The 21,435-nt window shown below is 42.9% G+C and overlaps 1 protein-coding gene across 1 annotated transcript in view; it reads right to left on the reverse strand.

Moving 5' to 3' along the window:
* KAT2B (lysine acetyltransferase 2B) overlaps positions 1-20,598 on the reverse strand; it is a gene marked incomplete at its 5' end in the record, with an annotated part of 45,390 nt that extends 24,792 nt beyond the window's left edge. The window contains 6 exons of the mRNA XM_082304776.1: positions 1,311-1,502; positions 3,864-4,045; positions 6,312-6,401; positions 6,917-7,062; positions 11,653-11,779; positions 20,377-20,598. Of these exons, the coding sequence (XP_082160902.1) occupies positions 1,311-1,502; positions 3,864-4,045; positions 6,312-6,401; positions 6,917-7,062; positions 11,653-11,779; positions 20,377-20,598 (959 nt within the window). The remainder of the gene's footprint in view (positions 1-1,310; positions 1,503-3,863; positions 4,046-6,311; positions 6,402-6,916; positions 7,063-11,652; positions 11,780-20,376) is intronic.
* Between the last annotated feature and the right edge of the window lie 837 nt (positions 20,599-21,435).

Consider the following 21,435-nt stretch of genomic DNA (forward strand, 5'->3'; position numbering starts at 1 on the left):
CAGCACAGAGACAAATGCATCAGACAAGTACAGCCCGTAAAAGATTTAAAACGCTATTCATATTTCCCACAGATCATCGTCAAACACTGCTTGTCTTTCTTTTTTTCCCAGCAGAATATTAAGAGGAACTGCAGTGAATAATAATGCTTTTCAAATTACTTTTCTAGGCTGTAAAAGGCAGTGGAAACATAGGGGCGTATGCACACCTCCTTCCTCCGCAAATCTGCTCCTTGTATCAGTGCGGTGTTAAATCCTTTTTTATACCTATTTCAGGGCCAGATCATAATCATATTCCCAGATATACCCAAACATTCCTGTATCCATAACAGTCTACCCCAGAGACAGTTTACACTTTTCAAAGTGGTACAAGGCACCATTAACAACAGTAGGAGCAACAAATCCTGGCTCTACCCAGCTTCGGAAAGCTCATATTGTTTTTCATTTCCCACTCTAGCCCCAGACAGCAGCTTGCACAGCATCAGTGCCACCAGCTCTCCTGTAGGTTCAGTTCCTTTGTTGTTAGGACGGACAGACTTTTAAAATATGGGCTAGAGCCAAGCCACCCTCACAAAATAAGGATTTTTTCAAGTGATACACTATTTTAACAGGAAGCATACAATGAATGATCCTGTCACCACCATCACCGTTAGCCACCAGTAAAACGTTGGAAATTAAGGACTGTCAAAATTGAGCATATTTCAAGACAAGTCATTCTCCCACATACCCCAATATGTAATTATTGTTGTTTAATTGTGAGAGATTGTCATCAACATTCCAGTACTGGAACAGGTAGTCAATATGAAATTCATGAGTTTAGGATTCACTGATGCAGCTTTATACTAACTACTCTCTTCTTTGTCAAATGAATGCATCTCTTCTGGGAGTGGGATGACTACTTTGTTCCCTATTACAATGTTGAATTAAACTGAAATTCTTAGGTGTATGTAAACTCCAGTACAACACTCCATGCAGAAGAGAGCATGTTTTTAGAGATCTGGATCTATGTGGCTCCCAAGGACTACAGAAAAAGAAAGTGAGCGAGCAACAATACCTGCTAATAGGCAATACGCACAATCCACCAGCAAGATGAATAACCCTTTTTAAAAAGTAAAGCCCTAGGACAAAGCAAAACAAGCAGTTGTGTACATAAAATACACTAGTTCAAGCTACGACAGAAAAGAAAGCTGCACTATGTACTAGTTACTGAATAAAAGGAGAAATTATTTTAAGCTGCAAGTAATTTTTACATTTCCATGCCAAAGTTGCATACTACTGGTTAACCTGAATACAGGCACATTGGGACCCCTTACTTTGGAAAATGGGTGAGGATTAGTGTTCGTTTCTCTTGAGGAAGCTTGTCTTTTTCTTGCCTGGCCTGCTCCAGCAGTTGCCGTCTCATTACAGTAAAAACGGAGCGAAGCAATGTCCTACCAAAAACCTGGGTGGTTTCATACCGAGGTAGACTGTCGCAGAACTGAGGGACATTGCAATAACAAAGCCACCTGTAAAGGGGGAAAAAAGCCAGATAATTATCACCATCTAACATATAAATTAATGCAATAAAACCACTACCCACATCGTTTATAATGCAGCTGAGAGCTATATGACCATATAAATCGGTTCCACATCAAGTCTGGACAGAGTTAAACAGCATTTATATTGCCCAGTTTTTTAAAGAAATGACAGCCAAGTACTTTTAAGTCTCCATATATTCTTTTTCTCTGCAGTCTAGTTTCCACAAAGCGCTCTTGTTCCAGACAGTGATCATAGATCACATAAAATTCGTGTTGATGTCAGGGATTCTCTCCACAGCTCATTCATTCAGCCTCACACGTCTTCTGCCTGACTCCAAAGACCCTTAGCCTGGCCCATTTTCCCCTCTTTAAACTTCTGCATTTCCCCACATAGATACAAAAGGAGCAACGCTTCTATCTCCACCCCAATCCGACTGGACTCCCACCCTGCTCTCCCACCAGCTAGCTTCTTCCTGACTCGATACTCTTCCATTTACCAGTAACTCCCTCTGTAATGAGTTTTGCATTAAGAAGTACATATGAAAATATAGCATGTCATGTTACTCTTCTTGGAAAAGGGATTATGGTACCGAAGAGTTAGATCAGGAGCACACCAACTATGTAGGTCACGATATCTGTTAATTTTATAAACAAGATTTCAGTATCTGCGTGTAAGTGAACAGTCAATGGTATCTGTAGTTTCAACAGAATCAGACCACAACCACTATGAAAGCTCCAACAATTTAAAAAAAAACCCAACAAGTTAAAAATTGGATGCAAACAGACAGTGCTGGATCCTGCACTGGTTTTCTCATCCACACCCAAAGTACAGCCTGTCTCAAAACGCTCTCCCAAACTCTTGTGTCTCATTTGCAAACACAGGAGTTGCAAAAGAGTTGTCAGATACAGATGTTCACAGACCTCTACTCCCTGTTCTTGGCTGATAAAGCACATCCCTCAAAACAAAAGGATGCCTGTGAAACTCTGATACAGTTTCACTCAAATCATCAGGTCTTCAAATGAAGTCAGTGACCGCACGAATTCACGAGGTGCGCCTGTGGCACACAGCGGCTTCCTCAGCACCTCAAGCAGTGCCTCAAACACCACGGCGGGGAGAAGCTCATGCTGACAGGTTAGATCAGACAGAAACAGTCAGCACTTTGGGTCGGAGGCAGCCTTAGGGACTGCAGGCAGGAAGGTTTGAGAAACAGCAAGTGACAAAATGATTAACAATAAAAGTCACCAACCAGAGCCAATGCTAGCTATTGATTCGTAATAAAAGTTGACTCCAACCAACCCATGCTATCTGACATCTTTATCACAAACAAATGGAGGGTGAAGACACACCAAACATGGTCTTAGGAGCCCCATGGATTATCAGTAACTGTCCTTTAAGCCAGGTAGTTATTTGAGGCGACAGGTCATCTGAGCGCACCCCAGCTGGACACAGACACAGCACAGTCTGCTGTATCACCAGCCACAGTCTCAACTCACACCAGGATTTGCTGTTCTCTTTCATGGAGCTGTTTTTCAGAGGAAAGGCCACCAGAAAAGCGGGCTGGAGGCAGTCCTCATCCTCAGCCAGGAAAAATGTCCCTGGCCATTCCTGGGAGCAGGTGTGCTGGCAGAGACGTTAGCTAACCGCTGCCTGCACTCACGGGCGGCACGTTAACTGCTGCCTGCGCCGGCAGGAACCTTAACTGCTGTCTCTGTGCTAACTGAAAAAGGCGTTGCACTATTGTAATAAGAAAAGCAAAATTAAGAGAGACCCAGCTTTTTATCCTAGCTCTTCTTCTGCCAGTGACTAAGTTATTCCCTTGAATTCTGAAAACATCTTAAAAGGTCATAACAAGAACTATCATTTTAAGGAACCTATCAGTATCTATTCATCATTTAGCATTCAAGCACTCAGAAAATTATTTTAATTTTTCAAATCTTCCATGATTTGGTTTCAAACTGTGATGCTTTGCAATGCTTAATGTTATCTTCTTTCTTTTTCTTTTTTTTTTTTTTTAGGTTGAATAACAACCTGCCTGAATTTTTAGTACATGAAATAAGGATCTTACATGAGGCTCATAACTTAAGAAGACTGAGAGCAACTTTGCAAACACAGGACATGCAAAAAGCGTTGTTAGATACAGATGTCCATGACCTCTACTCCCTGTTCTTGGCTGATAAAGCACACCTCTCAAAACACAAGGATGCCTGTGAAACTCTGATATAGTCTCACTAAAACCGTCAGCAAAAATTCACAAGGTGCACCTATGGCATACAGGTACTGATGTATTCCTGAAGTGTGTACATGCCATATTTGTAAGCAAGACTTATAACAAGCAAAAGCAGCGTTACCTGGTATAATTCACTTTATACCCCGCAATATCATCATTGGGTGATCTTAGTCTTCGCTGAGAAGGTGTCTCCAGGTGCCAGTAGTTAATGCGGTTCAGAAACATTTTAGCCAGTTCCACTATCGTTTGTCTTTCCTTTGAGGGCAAGTGGCTAAATTTGTACTGCACAAAATTATTCACACCCTTAAAACAGAAGAAAACAATCTTTAATTATTTAGCCATAATTTTTGTAGGAGTGCCCTTGAACATTCCTCACTTTATGTTTATTAACCCTGAACTTGCATTACATGGGAAAGAAAACAAATACTGGAGACCATGAACTCCTTGCTCAGCTACTCATGTAGCTGCTACAAGCTGGTTCCCCTGTACACAGCAGCAGATACATCCAGATGTTTTTATTCTATCCACCTCCAGCAGCTGACTTAAAGGGAGTGTCGAGGTTTAACTCCAGTTGGCAACTAAGCACCATATAGCCGCTCATTCACCCTGCCCCCAGCCCAGTGGGATGAGGGAGAGAATCAGGAAAAAACACCTAAAACCCGTAGGTTGAGATAAAGACAGTTTAATAGACAGCAGAGGAAGAGAAAATAATAATAAAAATGATGAAACGATATACAAAACAAGTGATGCACAATGCAATTGCTCACCACTCGCCGACCCACGCCCAGCCCGTCCCCAAGTAGCGATCGTTGCCCCTTGGTCAACTCCCCCCAGTTTATATAATGAGCATGGCGTCATATGGTATGCAATAGCCCTTTGGCCAGGCTGGGTCAGCTGTCCTGACTATGCTCCATCCCAGCTTCTTGTGCACCTGGCAAGCATGGGAAGCTGAAAAGTCCTTGACTGGTGTAAGCACTACTTAGCAACAACTAAAACATCAGTGTGTTATCAACATTATTCTCATACTAAATCCAAAACACAGCACTATACCAGCTACTAAGAAGAAAATTAACTCTGTCCCAGCTGAAACCAGGACAGAGAGAAAAGGAAAATTCTTTATTTTTCCTTGCTTCTCAAAGTAAAAAACTTTGTCAGGGAATAGAGAAAGATCCAGTAGGCTTTCTTCTATATGCTCACATATGCACAATTCTGCTGATAATCACGCTGCATGATTTATTTCCTCTATAAATCAAGTATCACCTATAAACTTCTCCAGCTACTTTTCAATAGTAGACTAGGGCTTGCGGACTTCTTGTTAAGTTTGTGTCTATGCATCACATTATTTCTTAAAAAGTGCCAGTATTTCACAAGTACGTTGCCTCATTGCACTTTGTATACTGTCCACTTTAAAAAAAAACTACTGAAGATAGTTAAAATGTGTGACTAAAAGTGCTGCAATACATATATATTATAAATCAATTATAATACTGCTGCTTGGCAAATAATTTTGTGATTGAGTTGCTGAACTACTAAAAACAGAATTGAAAATATCAGTCTATTTTAAGAGAAAATTATTTCAAAATAAACTGTAAGAAGAATTACCCTTTTATCTCTATGCTTTACTTTCTTAAGCAAATTGAACAGTATGATGAATGTGACAAAAAATTATATTGTACAAAACCTTTTTAATAGCATATTTTAAGAACTAGGAGTGTATAGAGATTACATACACTTATTCTTTGTTTATACTCAAACTAAAGGAGAACTTAAGGTGAAGGCTTCCCAGAAATTCAGCAATAAAGTGTTTTGATTTTCCTAAATTATAAGAAGTGAGAGTTGCAAGGAAATAATTACTACACATAATAGCCTTAACATTTAAAATATCCTGTTTAACAATAGAGCATTCACTCATCCACTGATGGGAAAACATTGAGCTCCTGTTTCAGTGAGGTATGTGAGCCTCTGCATAGTCTCACTGGAGCTAATGGGCCCACTTGTGTGCCAAAAGTGCATTCTCAGCAGCTTATTTAACCAAAATCTGAATTTGTCATGTTCTTTATCCACTAAGAGTTACAAAAGCCTCAGTTATTCTTTGATTTTGGCTTTGTTTTTTGTTGTGTACCCTTTGAAAGAGAAGGCTATGATCTCACTGAATCGGATTGTAACATTTTCATTGATTTATAGAAGACAAGTGTCATTTTAATATTGGATTTCAAAACTTCAACAGCATTTTTCATCAGTTGAAACAAAGAAAGAACTGCCACACATAAAAGTAGTATTTTGAGTTCATTCCCTAAAACCACAAAAAAGTCAGTTTCATTAAAGCATAAGATGAATGATGAGGGAAGTCAAATAATGTAACTATTGTACCAACACTAAAGGAGAAGCAGCAGAAGTCTCCTACAGTCCCCTACTTTGTCCTAAGTAATACACAGAAACATCTGCAAACTGCCTAAAATGCCATGTTTTCAAAACCAGTGCCTATGTTTACAAAATAACCCCAACAACTCCAAAACAAACAAACCCCAAAAAACCCCACACCAACCAAACCCATGTGTTGACTCTTTACCTGTTCAATGCTAGGTTTCTCAAAAGGGGGACTTTCCAAAGATCCTTCTACTACAGGTTTTCCCATCTGTAAAATGCACTTCCTCAAAAGCTGTTAAAAATATACACATTTTTTTAAGTTAGCATATTTGCATACATAGGGCCAATGGAAGTCATAGGTGCAAAACACACTGCAAGTAGCGTTGAAAATCTCCTGGCTACCTATCTGCCTGTTTAGCCATCTGAATTTATAGCTACTAAACTTCACTGTGAATTCACCTTCTTTGAAATGCGTATGAGAGGCTTCTCTGAGCAAATGGAGGCAGCTAAGTTAGCATTTATGTCAACTGACTTTTCCCAATGTGTAAGTGAGGAGGGTAAGGCTTGCAGATTGGACAGTTTATAGATGGGACTCAGGGTCAGCTCCTGAATCATCTGGATGACTTTTGGAGTAAATATGCTACATTGCAAGTTCCACAATATATAGCCCATAGTTAGCCACTAGAGCATCACACTAGAGAAAAAAATCTCACCAGATAAAGTCAATACATGCATGAGGGGCAGTGAAATGGGCTTACGCGTGAGAGAGTGAAAAACCTGAGAAGATACTACACAAGTTCAGCTTACTTTGAACAGGTAGAAATAAACTTGCTTGGTGTCCGCATCTTCTTCTTTGTGGACACAGGTGAACAGATACTCCACATCCAATACAATCCCCAGGAGCCTATTCATTTCCTCTTCGGACACATTCTCCAGGTGAGAAACATGAGTAGCTAAATGAAATAAAAATCCAAACCTGTAAAAAGCCTACTGAGAGAACCGATAGCGCAAGTATTCCCCAGGAATCTCAAACTAAGCCCTAATGGTAAAGGCACTGATCCTGTAATAATCTATTTAAACCGAACATCTTATCAGAGGTAACTGAAATATATGTCACATCGGAGGATGAGGAGGATGTAAAGGTAGTCCAGGGGTGGTAATTCCCACAGCAGATGAACAAAGGCTGTTTGGAATCACAGTGTCTGTTAACACTTAAAACAGACCACACAAGTCCTGTCTATATAGATATGTTGCAATATATAAATACCTACATATATTTTTGTCCAAGAGCTATGCTGTTGAGACAAAGTTTCTTGACTAAAGAAAATAAATCCATAATTCCCATAAATTAGGTAATCCAGTTGTTGATACAAGTAGCACCTTATTCCATGAAGATTTTTTTTTTAAAAAAAAAGCTCCATAAATAGGCTTTTTGTTTTAAACTGGACATTACTGGCTAAGTCTCATACTTTCATATCATGTAAAGTCAAACTATGCTTTGTGCACGCTATATTAACAAAGCTTTTGCAGATTGTACATGCTGATTTGTGCAGAAGTTTACAAAAAAGCATCTTTCAACGTATCATAACTTCCAAGTAACAAACTCCCTTTTATCATCTCCAAAAGTAAATACAATTCCACATTTGTAATTTTCAAAAGCTTGAGGTTTGTACATGTGAAGCAGGACCTTCATTTCAAGCTGGTTTGAACAAGTGGCCCCAGGAAGAGAGAAGCCAATTTAAAACAGAAAGTCAATTCCCAGAAAGAAGATATTTGCATTACAAAAAGCAATGATCTTCGCTGACTCCAGGCCAATGTACATGGTATGCATATCCTTTCCTCTGAAAGGACAAGAAAATATCCTGTACAAGAAAAGGAAAATTATTTAAAAGGTTGGGCATATTCGGTTTTATATATTTTAATAACTTGTATCAATATTTACTTCTTAGATAATTATTACATTATCTTAGATATGCCAGTGTGATCAGGACTGGCAAGAAATTTTCACCATAAATCTGATTCCTTAAGGGGAGAGGAACTGGAGAGAAATAATGCTTGACTTGGAAACGATCATATTTATTGGGCACACAGCAAAGATGGTTTGTTTTGGAAAGTTTGGTACCTGCCAAAACATTTAAATTCAATAAATTTGTGCAGCTTCAAGCAAAAAGGACACTATGGCTCAGAACATTAAAATGACGACACCAATCCTTTCCACTTAAATGAACATTTCACTTAAATGAACATTTATAATATAGTGTCTTAAGTTTTGAGCATATGCTCAGAACAGAAAGGGGGATGGTCATCATGGGCTTTCTTTAAGGACAAATTTTCAGCATTCTGGGCAGAATAAAACTATTTCATTTCTGTCCTTGAGCCATATATGAAGGTTTAATATTCCCAGCTGTCTGTTCTGATCTTGTAAAAGTAATAAATTCCCTCCTAGATGAGCATTGCATTAGAAATTGGTAACATACTAAAGAAACCTCACACTCAACCAACAAATGAATAAAACATCAGCATAAGAAGCCATTTCCACACCGTTTCCATAACAATACTGAAAGTTACCTTGACTACTTAGTGGCCATGTTTAAACAGTTTATTAAACTAGAGAATTATTACCCATATGGTGAATCTAAAAGTAATATGAGTGTATTACCAGCATATATTTACTACTGGTTACCCATTTACTACAGAGTCACCAATGTTTGTACATCAGTCCAACAAACTCTTTCTTCGGATGTTCACAGCCCATTCCCAAATTCTTGTGGCCATCAGTAAATGTTTTATTAAGATCAAAGCTTTAGTACACTGACATCAAATACTGAGTTACTCTTGACTAGAGTTACACAGTCCCACTTATCTGCATTGCCCAACTGGTACATCCTTCTTCAGCTGCTGTTGCATTTGCAAAATAATAAATTTAAAAAAAATAAATCACAAGTATAGCTTGCTACAGCATATAGAAGAAGAAAGCAAGCAGAAAGAGCAGGGCCAATGCAATGATATGAAGACCTGAAAAACAGCAAGTTAATTCTTTTAGTCGTGCAACATCAATAAGCAAGTACTTGAGTGTATGAATTAGGAGCAGTTAGAAAACAGACTCGTAAGGAATATGGCCACAGTCTATCTTAAAATCAGTGTGTACATAAAAACACTAGTAATGTATATAGGACAGACAAAGCAAGAAATACCCAAATATGCTACATGAAGGTGCGTAGCGGGAACTGAAGACAGTGCTGGGGAAAAAAAAAGAAAGCCTGAGTGTGTACATAGTGTACTAACACATTAATTAACGAGGTTTAAAAGTGCACTAGACTCAAGACCGAACATGTTTACCAACAAGAAAATGCACCCTGTAACACAGGAGAAACCAATTAAATATAAAACAGAAATGAGCCTCTAACTGTGTAACATCTGGTCTTGAGGCTGGTGGAGAGTGAATTCTCCCAACACACAATTCAGTCACCACTTCACAGTGTTATGGTAGTGACCCAATATATCACCCAAATAAAATAAATATTCATTGAAAGCCCAGTACAGACCCAAGCTGCGGGGCTGAGCCACAAATAGTAGAATACAAGTTGTAGGTAAGTAGACAGAAATAAGATTGATAAGCTAATATGCACCACCAAACAGACTTATGCACCAAAAACTGCACTGGCTTGAAGATTGAACCATACCCCTAAAAAGAGATGTCTCAAGCAAGACTAATGTCTAGGATTACCTTTGGAAGAAAATAATAAGTTAAAAAAAAAAGGCAAAAAACCCAGACATCCTACATTTTACATCAGGTATGGCTTTAACCAGTACAGGAATTTCTACATTGCTACTTCAACGGCTCTCTGAGGAAGACAAAATGCAGCGCAGATGATAATCTGAAGCCTGCACACCTTGTGGTCAGTCCGGTTTTAAAGGCATTCAGCAGGAACACACTAATTTCAAGGAGATGAATAGGACAATTATCCTGGAAAACACCACTGAAAGACATATGTTTGCCAGTAGCATGAGGAAGCAGACAGCAACTCATTTCAGTTATTTCAAATGAAACATCATCCTCATTAGCTGCAACCGGCAGAATAAGAAAATTTGCCTTTTCTAAAAACAGCAATAAATAAAAATACCGTTTGTTCCGTAAGGTACATTTCACTGGTACTGGTTTTACAGTACTGGTTTTCCCTGGTTCCCTAGCTAATGAGCAATATAAGATTTTTTAATAGACCAAAAACAGTCTCAGCCTTTAAAAGAGCCTTTTGTTTTTCTACAAAATACATAGCCATCCACAAATTCTGCTGAAGAACAGGGAACTGACAGACACAACATCTCATAAGAATTAAAAAAAAAAAAAAAAAAGAAAAACCTCTTTCTTCAAAGGCCAGGACTGCAAGGGATGGGTAACACAAGCTACCCTAACTGCAAAAGCAGCACAGGGAAGCTGCCTGATGAAAGGTTGAAACTAACTTGGCTAGAGCGACCAAACTTTCTGCGATACTATGCATTTGTTACTCTCCTCCTGCAAGCAAACCCAGAGATTTGGGATATCAGGAAAGGAAAGGAATCTGCTGAAAAGCCTAGAAATAGATCAAATGTAATGAGAGCATAAAAAGAAAAGAGAGCAGAAATAGAAATAAATCCCAATTTAAAAAAAAAAAAGTATTCCACACAAAGTACAATATTATTTTTGCAAGTAAAAAATAAATGATCCATTGTGAAGGTTTTATGTTTCCTTTTTCTTATTTCACTGTCCTAAGTTTTGGACATCAACAAAAATTAAATAGCAACTGCTTCTTTTCAATTAGTTCTGAATTTTATTTTAGCTCAATTTTTATTCAATATTTGCTAACGTATACAGAAAAAGTCATCAGCTTTTATTTTGGATAACCACAAATTCTTAAAAAAAAAATACAGTGATTCACTACTCTTTTCCAGGCTATGTGGTTGGTTAACAAATCATTATTATTAGTCGGGGGAAAAAAAAAAGCCCCGCAACAGTATTTAACAGTGGATTTTGAGCAGCTGCTTCCAAGATATGCAAGCTGTCTGCACAATAACTTAGACAGTGCTAAGATGTACAACCACAGTATTATTTTCTGTGACATGGAAAAGGCACAGTTCTTTTTTTAGGTAAGAATACCTGCTTTAGCAATGTCCAAGAATATTTTATAGTTTTTTCTGTAGTAAGAAAATGCAATACAGCCTACAGGAGAGGGTTCACGTTGTAACTAAGGGAGCTGACAGATAAAACAATGTGACGTTAATGCATATGTTACACAAAGTATTAAAATTGTTATGAGTAGCTTAAAAGTGCTTTTGCATTTTAACAATTTAAGATGTCAAGGTTGTTAGAAGTTGTACCTTCATTCAATTTCTTCAAAACTCATTTTAGGATCTTTCCGACACATTTTAATCTAAGTTAATTGACATTTATGTCCAACCGTTACCCCCATTTCTAGGTCTTGGCATGGCATCTTGACTTCCGTCTCGCAAGAGTGGAGACTTCTGGGTGTAAGCACGTGGATTGCAGGAGAAAGGCAAAAGCTTACCCAACGCGTGGCTGCAGCTGCGGCAGGGTTCAGCCAGGCTGACAACCGCCTGCTGCAGCTCTGCCCGGGGGGGCGTGGGAGGTGGGTTGGGGTTCTTCCAGCCATTGCATTTACAGGATTCCTCAGCCTGAAATCAAAGCAAAGGGGTATCGATCAACAGGGTAAAAACCCAGGAACTTGCCGAAACTGCATTATTTCAAAAGCAATAAAAAGTAACATTATTAATTTCAAGTTGTTTTTTTGTTTTGATGTTTTGGGGAGGATATTCAGGGTGTTTTGTTGTTGTTGTTGTTGCTTTGTTTGGTTTTGTTTTTTTATCTACCACACAGCTAGACTTTATTTTCTAGAAATAATCAGAAATAGAACAGCACCCCAAACAGAGAGATTAACATGGTTCTGGTAAGCAAACTGTGCTTGGAAAAAATACATACACAAACTCTGCCTAATTCCTTTACAAAAAGCCCTCACTCTAGCTCCTATACGAAAGAAGTATTCAAACATTTACTGGTACATCAACACATATAGATCCTGCCACCAAGACAGTTTTAACGATTTCAGCACGAACAGGTTATCTAACAGGCAACAACACATTTATCACTGCCTTATCAGCTATACTGGCAACAAGGACTCACGCAACTAAAACCAAGCCCATGACAACCCAAGCAGGGTTAACTAAATACTGAAATAAGCAAACAATAACTACACTATTGGAGAATGCTGTCCAAAGCACAGCCACAAAAGCAACGGATGCCAAAGACAGTGACACTACCAATGAAACCTGCTGCTTACCCTGGGAAGTTTATTTATGCTCAGTGACTCCGAAACACCACCCATAGACTGCAGCTAAAAGGAGTGACCATGAAGGGAGAGGTTGTGACTTGGGTAATCATGTTTCAAATCATTCAGAAGTTCGAATCCAAAGTTATCCAAAGAGCAACTTTATAGGAGGGGATTCTCTTCTGCATATCCAAAAGATCTTAGGTATTCTGATGGTAAAGTTCTTCTAACAGCATTCATATCCCTATGTGAAGATCTAATCGGAAGAAAAGCGTGCTTTTCTACTGTTCAGAGATATCTGTGCACTGGGCTGTAACAAGATACTCATGAATTGGCAGTGCCAAGACCTCAGTGAGGAAAGTATGCCAATTGCTGCATAATATTTATGACTGAAACAACCTTAGTAGGAAAAATTGTGATGTTAATATATCCAGCACTAATGTGTCATTTTTCAAAACCAATTCTGAATATATTTAATGCAATCTATTTCAGGAATCTATTTCATTTTCCTTTTATGTTTCCAAATCCCATCTTACCTAAGGAAGAAGCACCCAGGAGAAGCAGAAAGGATCACAGCTTGACAGCTCCTAAGACTGACAGCTTTGTAGATTGATGGCAAATTGTTCTTCCAAACTAATTTCAATATTCAGCAACCTGAGCACCAAGAAAACTGCTGTCTGCAGTTTGCTGAGCACCACATGATGTTTTTACTGTCTCTAATGCTTAAGTCTTTATCCAGCTGGGCTCCTGGCCCCAGATGCCATGGCCTCTGCCTGCACCCAGGACAGTCTGGCAGGCACGAAGGGGTGTGAGCGGCATTTTCAGCAGCCAGAACCACCAGGATGACTCAGAAATCCACCTGCAAGTGCCCAGCAAAACCACTTCCACGTACTTCCCTTGGATGGGGGACAACCTGCGTCACCTGAACCCCCTGGCTCTGCCAACTCACTGCATGGGTGCAGACTGCCTGCCACCCCATGTATTTATAATATGCCATCAGGGAGGTTTCAGTGTGAAATCTGGGGAAGATTAAAACAATTTATTTTTTTTTAAGTCTCATAAAATGCAGTCTGGATGGATTTATGGTGAATTTTATGTTATTTTTCTATCATGTTTTCTATGAGTAATATGATTGGCAGAGAAGTGAAGAAGGCCCGATGTTATTTTACAGCAGAAACCATCTCTTAGTTTCACAGGCATGGAGCCAGTTTTACTTTTGTTTGTTATCCAGACCTACAGGACCCCTTAAAGTTTAATGAGTGTCTCAGTGATTGAGTGACACCTGCAAACCAAGGATTGCCCTGGTGTGGGGACTTCGGACATCTGTGAGATGATGTGAAACCACATTTTCAATTAGCATCTCAAGCTAGACACAAAACCAATGCCAAATGAGCTATCCACATTTGCTCTGTGGGAGAGGCAACATTGCCATGAAAGTTTTTGCAGTTAAGACAAGGATAGAGAAACTGTCACAGAAAAAACTGTCAGAAAATGAGATTATTGCCAAAGAAAATTCAAGAGACGATCACAAAGAAGTTCTCAGACAAAAATTGATTGAATATTATTTTAGGGAAGTAAGATTTGATCCTTCCCATGCAGCTGTCCGGACAAATGTTCAACACTCTAAATTACTGACATAATACCATGCTTATTATTAATTGCCTTAAATCATACCACAATGAAACATGTCCAAAAAAAACCCTCGAGCTAGGCACAAGCTTTTGGAGAATTTTTTCTCCAAGTGGAAACAGTATTTCACAGAACCTCACCACACAATGTTTACTATCAAGCCTAAAAACCATAAACAGTGAGTAACTACACAAACTTTAGTGTCACACAATAATTAACAGCAAAGATGCAAACAAACAGATGTACGAATCGTGATAACAGCTCAGTTAAACTGCCAAAAATAAATATCAACCCACCCACAGAAGAATAAAACCAGCATGCTCAACGGCACAGATTTTTCTGCCCTCGGTAGTATTTCCTCACCAGATCTTTTTGAAGCAGATGTTAATTTGTATTGTTCAAATTATTCCGGAGACCTTTCTCAAACAACTACTAGGGTGGGGTTTTTTCATTAATCTATCTATAAAACACCAGAATCAGCATAAATGTTCTGTTAACCGAGGGGAAACACAACCGGAAAAGGTCCTCTTTAAAACTAAGCTTTCATTGTAGATGTTGACAGTGCAAGTATTTTGCAGTGAATAGGCAACGTGCATTCCTCAGTGGCTTAAATTGCTGAGTTGTTTTAAGTCTTCCACAGCGTTTTGTTCATTCAATCCTTTGACTATCTTCAGCTTTCTCCTTTCTTTCTGCCTTTTGTTTTTAATGTCACTCATCTGCTTTTCATTAGAAAATAAAGTATGACTTCACCTCTGCAAAAACTTTAAGATCAAAACAGTTTTGAGGGGAGGAAGGAAAAGAAGCACTTGGACTAGTGCATCCAGTACTTGGAGCCTTGTTTTCTGGGACATCTGCACAACTTTGATAAAGCCACCAGAGCAAGTTGGGGACTTCTACCTTACTGAAGCCTGCAAAGTAATGACTGTCATCTTTGCAGGCTCGGGGATCAAGAATGCTGCATCTTCATTGGCGGTTTTTAATAAAATTGGATGAGTGCAGTGTAATGAAACACAATTACACACCGTTGCCTGCCCCCTTCCAAAAAAAAAAAAAAAAAAAAAAAAAACAAACCAAAAACCAGTGCAGAAATTATGTACAGTTTGCACTGTACAATACAATTTCAATCATTTTTTTGACCCCTTCCATGTTAGGAGGAGCATTACAAGGTGGGAAATCAAACTGTCTGGTAGCTCTGGGCAGTGAAAACTGCAACTCTGGACAAACTGAAGTTACTGTTTCCTTTAAAAGACTGAATATACTGATAGCAGGTCAAAAATGGACAGTGAAAAAATACAGCACATTTTAGCACGTTATTAGCATTTTTATTTACAAAGGAAGCACTGAAAGTTACAACATTGCACATCTCGGCCCCTTTTAAGCGGGTTTCAGGTGTCAAAATAATAATGAATAAATGAAGAATGTTACAGTAACTTACAAACTAAAACATTCCTCCTCTTTTTGGATAGTGAAATAAGCATAGGAACATGCAAACTTCAAGCTAACTTAATTACAAAGTAAAAGACCCCAACAGTCTTAAAACTGACTTTCAAAACAGCTGTTGTGCTGGGCTCTCTTTCCAACTCAAAATCATACAGGTTGCCCTGTCTGGTAACTGAGATGCAAAGCAGACTCAACAGATTATGTATACATATTATTACAGATCTTTATTTCCAGCAAGTATAATTACTCTAGAAAAAAAAAAAAAATTCTTCCTCCCAACACAAAAGCCGTGTAAAATAACCTATAAGTTTTTTCCTGCAAGCAATAATCTCAAATTGATGCTTTTAACAAAGAACATCACACAAACCATAACAAATACATTGATGAATTTAAAATACATACTTTTCCTACTCAAATGCCCAGTACCCAGCAACCAGACAGTTAGACACTGCTTGGAGAGCTACTCATACAAATCAGGAAATTAGCTGACCCATTTGTCTTTAACGATACAAAATAATCAGTTCAATGTTAAGCTCTAAGGACATGTTCTTCATTTATTGACCAATCCAAGTATTTTATTCCCTGTATTTTCCAGTTTCACTTACAGTATAGATGTAGGCTACATACAAAGCTTTTACGAATAATAGGGGCCCAATTCCCACCTTGTAAAGTCAATGGTAGATTTCCTGTTTAATGTAAAGGAAGATGCTTTAATTGGACCTGTAAGACATTGTAAAACAGATTCACCCCACTATGAAAATGACTGTAAGAAAGCTTTAGATGTCTTGTATGTCTCCTATACACTTCTGCAGAAAAGAACTTTAACACATTTCCAGTGGAGCTTCAAGGAGCTGTACTTGCACTACACAGATTCCAGCAGTAATATGGCCAAGTCTGCCTCATCTTAATCTGCCTTATAAAAGTCAGGAAGAAAAATATTTCGTTATGGAAATGGTGGTACATATCTACCTTATGAACTCTTTTTTATGTGTAGGAGCAGGAGAACTCCATAGAGGTCACTCTAGGATGAGAAGTGGGAAGAAGTGCCTCTACCAGGGGTCAGCAGCTGGTCTGCAGCTCGCTCGGGACTCAGATTTTACTTCAACCTCTGCCACTCGCTCACCTGCCACAGGGCCTTGGCCAAGTCATCTCATCATAACCCTTCTCACTCACTGTACATTTTGTTTATCTAAAACACAAGGTCTTTCTCCAAGGAGGTATTATTCCCTGCTACCTGTGCAAATGCCTTAGGCTACTGGGCTCTAATTATATTCATAAGCATCCAGGCATTACTGTAAGATATGTATAATGAGAAATAACCAATTTTACAGAAAACTTAGTGTACTAAAATAGTACATATTTCAACTTGTTTATAAGAAAAACTCCCAGTGAGACTGGAGAGAGAGTTGTATTTTCACATACTGCAAACCAATAGGGAAAAAAAGCCGAGGAGACTTCCTCCTACATCTTCATTAAATATATTTATGTGTGTAAGTCACACAGTGCTGCTTTTATAGAAAAGTGCTGCAAGCTTGCATGCCTAATGCTCAATTTCACACTGGACAAAACCAAAACGATGTATGCAGCCATTCATATGTGCACAGATATAGCAAGTGCCAAATACAAAACCTCGCACAGCATACAGCACTACTGTGCGCTTCCAAAAGTCATTAAAACTGTGCCAACTCCTAATATATATCTTATTGTTCAGAACATGCTTTCTTCCCCACACACACAAACTTGGGCTTTAAGAAGGACTTTTTTTAAACAGAAGAGCCTGTTCTCTCCCTTCCACCCTGACCTTTTCTCACAGGGGAAAAAGTCAAGCGGAGAGGCCCAAGAGCTACAACTCTCCTGTCCCAATTCTTTATCAGGAAAAAGAAACAAACCCCACATTTATCTGGCCTGGGCAGCAGCTCCCTAAACTTCACTCTTGTTCTGCTCAGAATATGTGGACACTGAAGATGTCTTCGCCAGCAGTCTTTGTCCATGTTTCCCGTGAAGGGGTCACTGAAGAGGGACCAGGAGGTCCCTCCTGGGCACTGAGCACCCTACCCCACAGCAGCATCTTCCACCCTTCTCTGCTCAGCCTCTCTGCTGTCGCCAGTGAGACTCACCCTCTACACGGCCACCAAGCTCTCCATCTTCCTGTGTTGCTGCTTTTCATCCCTAGTGAACACACGCTCCCAGCCTCTGCTATTCCCAGCATCTCTGAGGTTGAGTTCCTAATAAATCCTCCCTGCTGAATTTTGTCATGAATTTTACATGGGAGAAGGTGATCAATCCTAAGGATGATGTTACATATTTTCTGCACTCCAATTTGTACAGCTCTATGTAGATTTACACAAGATTCATGTATGGCCACTACCTGAATGAACACAGATGTCCCATTCTGACATGGTGTGTTTGCCTTCTCTCACTCTTTGGCACTCACATATAGAAATGCAAAATAAATGGAAGACAAGTTGCAACCCAAAGTAAGAAAAAGTCCAAAGTTACACTCTGCACTGCTACAGTTTCTTGCAAACCAGTAATGTTACAAGGCAAGCTGTGACGTTTTGGAGCACCTGCCGGGTGTTCAGGAGGAAAAATAACATTCTCCCACCCAGCTCCATCCTTCCCCCTTCATCCCACAGGAGAAGCCACTTGATTAGCTTACAAGGAGCTTCCCATCTGCCTACTTGCTTCTGTTTTGAGACCTGGAAGAAAGCTGCCTGCCACTGAATTACTGAAGAGAAGTGAAATAGCAAAGGTAGGTTTTGCATTTTAATCTGAACACAGAGCAGCTTTCAGTGCTGTGGCCGTGCCTAGATCCTGGCAGGAGGAAGAGGCCATGGGGTGCCCTTGGCCATGGGTCCCGCTCCATCCATCACTGGAGTGCCAATGGGGTATCCAGGACTTCTCACAGAAGAGGGCCAGCGAGGACACCCCAGCAGAGCACGGGCAGTACGAGCTGTCACCGCACTGTACCCCACCGCTGGAGCCCTGTGAGAGGGATAGAAGGACTGGCGGGAGGGCACAGCGTGCCCTCCTCCCCTCCCATATGGCACTCGTCTCCCTTCCAACAAAGCACTTGTGGCAGTGCACATGTGGGGCTGGTGAGTCCCCAAAAAAGCAAAGGGTTTGAGAGGAGACAAGGCTGCCTGCACTTCTTCACAGCACAGCCACCTCTGTGCAGCAAAGCACCTCAGGAGAAGGCTTTTGCCCTCACAAAGATCATCTGGAGGTACATCAGAGGAAGAAAAAACAACCAATGAGGGAAGAAAAAAGCAATTCACACACGCACATGCACTCCTAACAGCCCGCGAAAATCTTACCCACCCCACAACCAGCTTCATTTAACAGCAAGTCTCGGTAACATTAAAATATGGTGGTGCAAAGGGGACTCAGCACTGGGAAAGCTTCAAACCATGCCACCCAGCCTGCAGTGAGGGCCACAAGTTCCAAGCACACCAGCTGCTCTTCTAGCTTACCGACACCTGTGTAATCTTGCAATGTCCCATGTATGCACCAAAGCTGAGGCGGAGGTGCCTGCACATTTGGAAGCAGCTAAGAAATTGAAATGTGTGTGGCTTCCTTAATTTGCCTTCACATGACAGCATTGCGCCATGCCTTCAGCATACAGTTAAAGCTCCTCACTCCACCAGACAGGACTACAAAGTCATACTATGATGCTTTCTCACGTATGTTAGCATTTAGTTTGGCCCTTCACTTAATGTTTGCCCTTTTGAGGCTTCTAAAGTAAGGGAACAGAGAAAATAAAGATGCACATTTCTCACAAACAGCTATTTTCAATGCTGAAAGCATTAGTAGTGGATTTGACATCAGCACTGCCAACCTGAACATGACAGACCCGCTGTGCATCCAGGAATTGCCCTGACGGCAGCAGCGCAGCCAGCGGCCCATGCTCCGAGCACGCTGGTCCTCCTCTGCGCGCCGCATGTGCACAGGCACAGACGACAATGCCCGTGGTCACAGCCCTCCGAAGGGGGAGCGACAGCCCCGACCAGGCTCCCTCCATCTCTGACAAACAGGCAAGTCCTGCTTCTCCCACCAAGAAGAAAATTGCAGGTGGAAGGAAAGCGCTTGTGGAGGGAAACCCAGGGCAGCTCTCCCGAATATGAGAGGCGAGCACCGGGCAGGCGCAGGAGAAGAGATCCCCGCTGGGGCAGGGTGCAGGCGGGCGGCAGTGCCCGCTGCTGGCCCGGGCACCGGACACCGGGACGGCGGTACGTGACCGGCGGGGACACAACTTTCCCAAGACCGAAGGCCGCGCCCCTTCGCCTCTCTGCCAAAGCGGCCGGCGACGGTGCCAGCTCGGGGCAGCGGCTTTTGCGATGTCAACAGCCCAGCGCTGCGAGGCCGCCACCGCCGCGCCCCGGCCGACAGGCAGCCCCCGCCCGGGGCCGGGGCCGGGGCGGGCCGCGCCCCCCGGGCAGGCGGGTGTCCCCGCTCCCCGCTGGGATGTTTACGCGGCGGGCAGCTGCGGTTAACCCAGTGCTTACCGCCGGCACCAGGAGCTGCCCCGCCCCGCCCGCCGCCGCCTCCCACGGAAGGACGGACAGACGGACGCCGGGGACCGGCACCGCCGCTGCCGCCCGGCTCGGGCAGGAGGAGGACGGCGCTGCCCCCGCGGTCCCGTCTTCGGTGCGTCTGAGGTTTATTTCTGCCACCGCCGGCCGGAAAGCTCCGGGGGGAGCAGGACCCACCGGCACCGCCGGAGCCGCCACTTCCGCGGGCAGCGCCGGGCTGCAGCCGGGCCGCCTCCCCCGCCCGGCACGGCCCTTCCCCACCGCCTCCCTCCCTCTCCTCCCCTCCCTCCCGTCAATCCCCACCCTCCGTGGGCGGGTGGGCGTCCGCGGCCGGGCGGCCGGGTACCTTGCAAGCGGAGTAGACGCCCAGCTTCTCCAGCTTCTTGGCCCGCGGCGCGGCGCGCAGCTGCGCCTTCTTCCCCGCGGTGCGCGCCGAGCCGGGCCCCCCGGGGCTCTCGGCGGCGCTGCGGGCCGGCCCCCCGGCGGCCACCCCCCCGGCGGCCGGGGAGCCCTGCTGCGGCCCGCCGCCGCCCGCCGCCCCGGCCCCGGCGCCGCCAGGCTCCGCCATGCCCGCGGCGCGGCGGCAGCCGCCCGTCCGGCCGGCCGGCGCGGTGCGGTGCGCCCGGCCCTAGACCCTCCCCTTCGCCGCGCCGCCGCCGGCTGCTCCCCGGGGGGGCGGGAGGAGGGACCCGCCGCTCCGCGGGCGGCTCCTGCCCCGCCGGGCGGGGGAGGGGGGGGGGGGGGGACACGGCTCCCGCCTCCCGCTGCTGTGCACCGCGGGGGGCGCGCCCGCCTCCCTGCGCGGGGGCTGCGCGGGGGCGGGCGGCGCCCTGCGCTCCTGCGGAAAGGGTGGCGGCGGCGGCACCCGCTGCGTGCGGGAAGCCGCTGCGGAGCCATCCCGGCCCTCCGGGAGGCGGCGGGGAAAGTTGCCCTAGAAAGAGGCGAGGTCGCTGGCCGGGCGCGCGGCGCGGAGCCCGGGCCGCCGCGCTCCCGAACCGCGGGGAGCCCGCCGTGCTGCCACAGCTCAGCTCCCCCGCGTAGCGGCACTACTTTGTTTGACTTAACCATTGCATTTCCACACTACGCACTTCGCAGCCGCTTTTAAACGCTTCGGTTTTTTTTTCCAGATAATTTCTTTTTCGGCCGATATATCAATATCAGTCAGTTTTAAATACAGGAGAATTCAAACACTCTCTGCTCAGTTCCTCGCTTCATGGTTTGCTTTTTTTTTTTGTCCAGGAACAAGTGTTGACAGCAGGTCAACTTATGTCTTAGAGGCACTACCTTTTAATTGAAAGCTAAAATTAAGTAAATGGTCCCGCCACAGAAACTGCGCTCTATGCACAGAAGCAAGTGCTTCGGTTTTGAGGCGGTTACGCTCCGTTGCACGTATGTAAAAACGTGG

The sequence above is a fragment of the Platalea leucorodia genome, assembly GCF_965183815.1.
Source record: "Platalea leucorodia genome assembly, chromosome: 1".
NCBI classification, from domain to species: Eukaryota; Metazoa; Chordata; class Aves; order Pelecaniformes; family Threskiornithidae; genus Platalea; species Platalea leucorodia.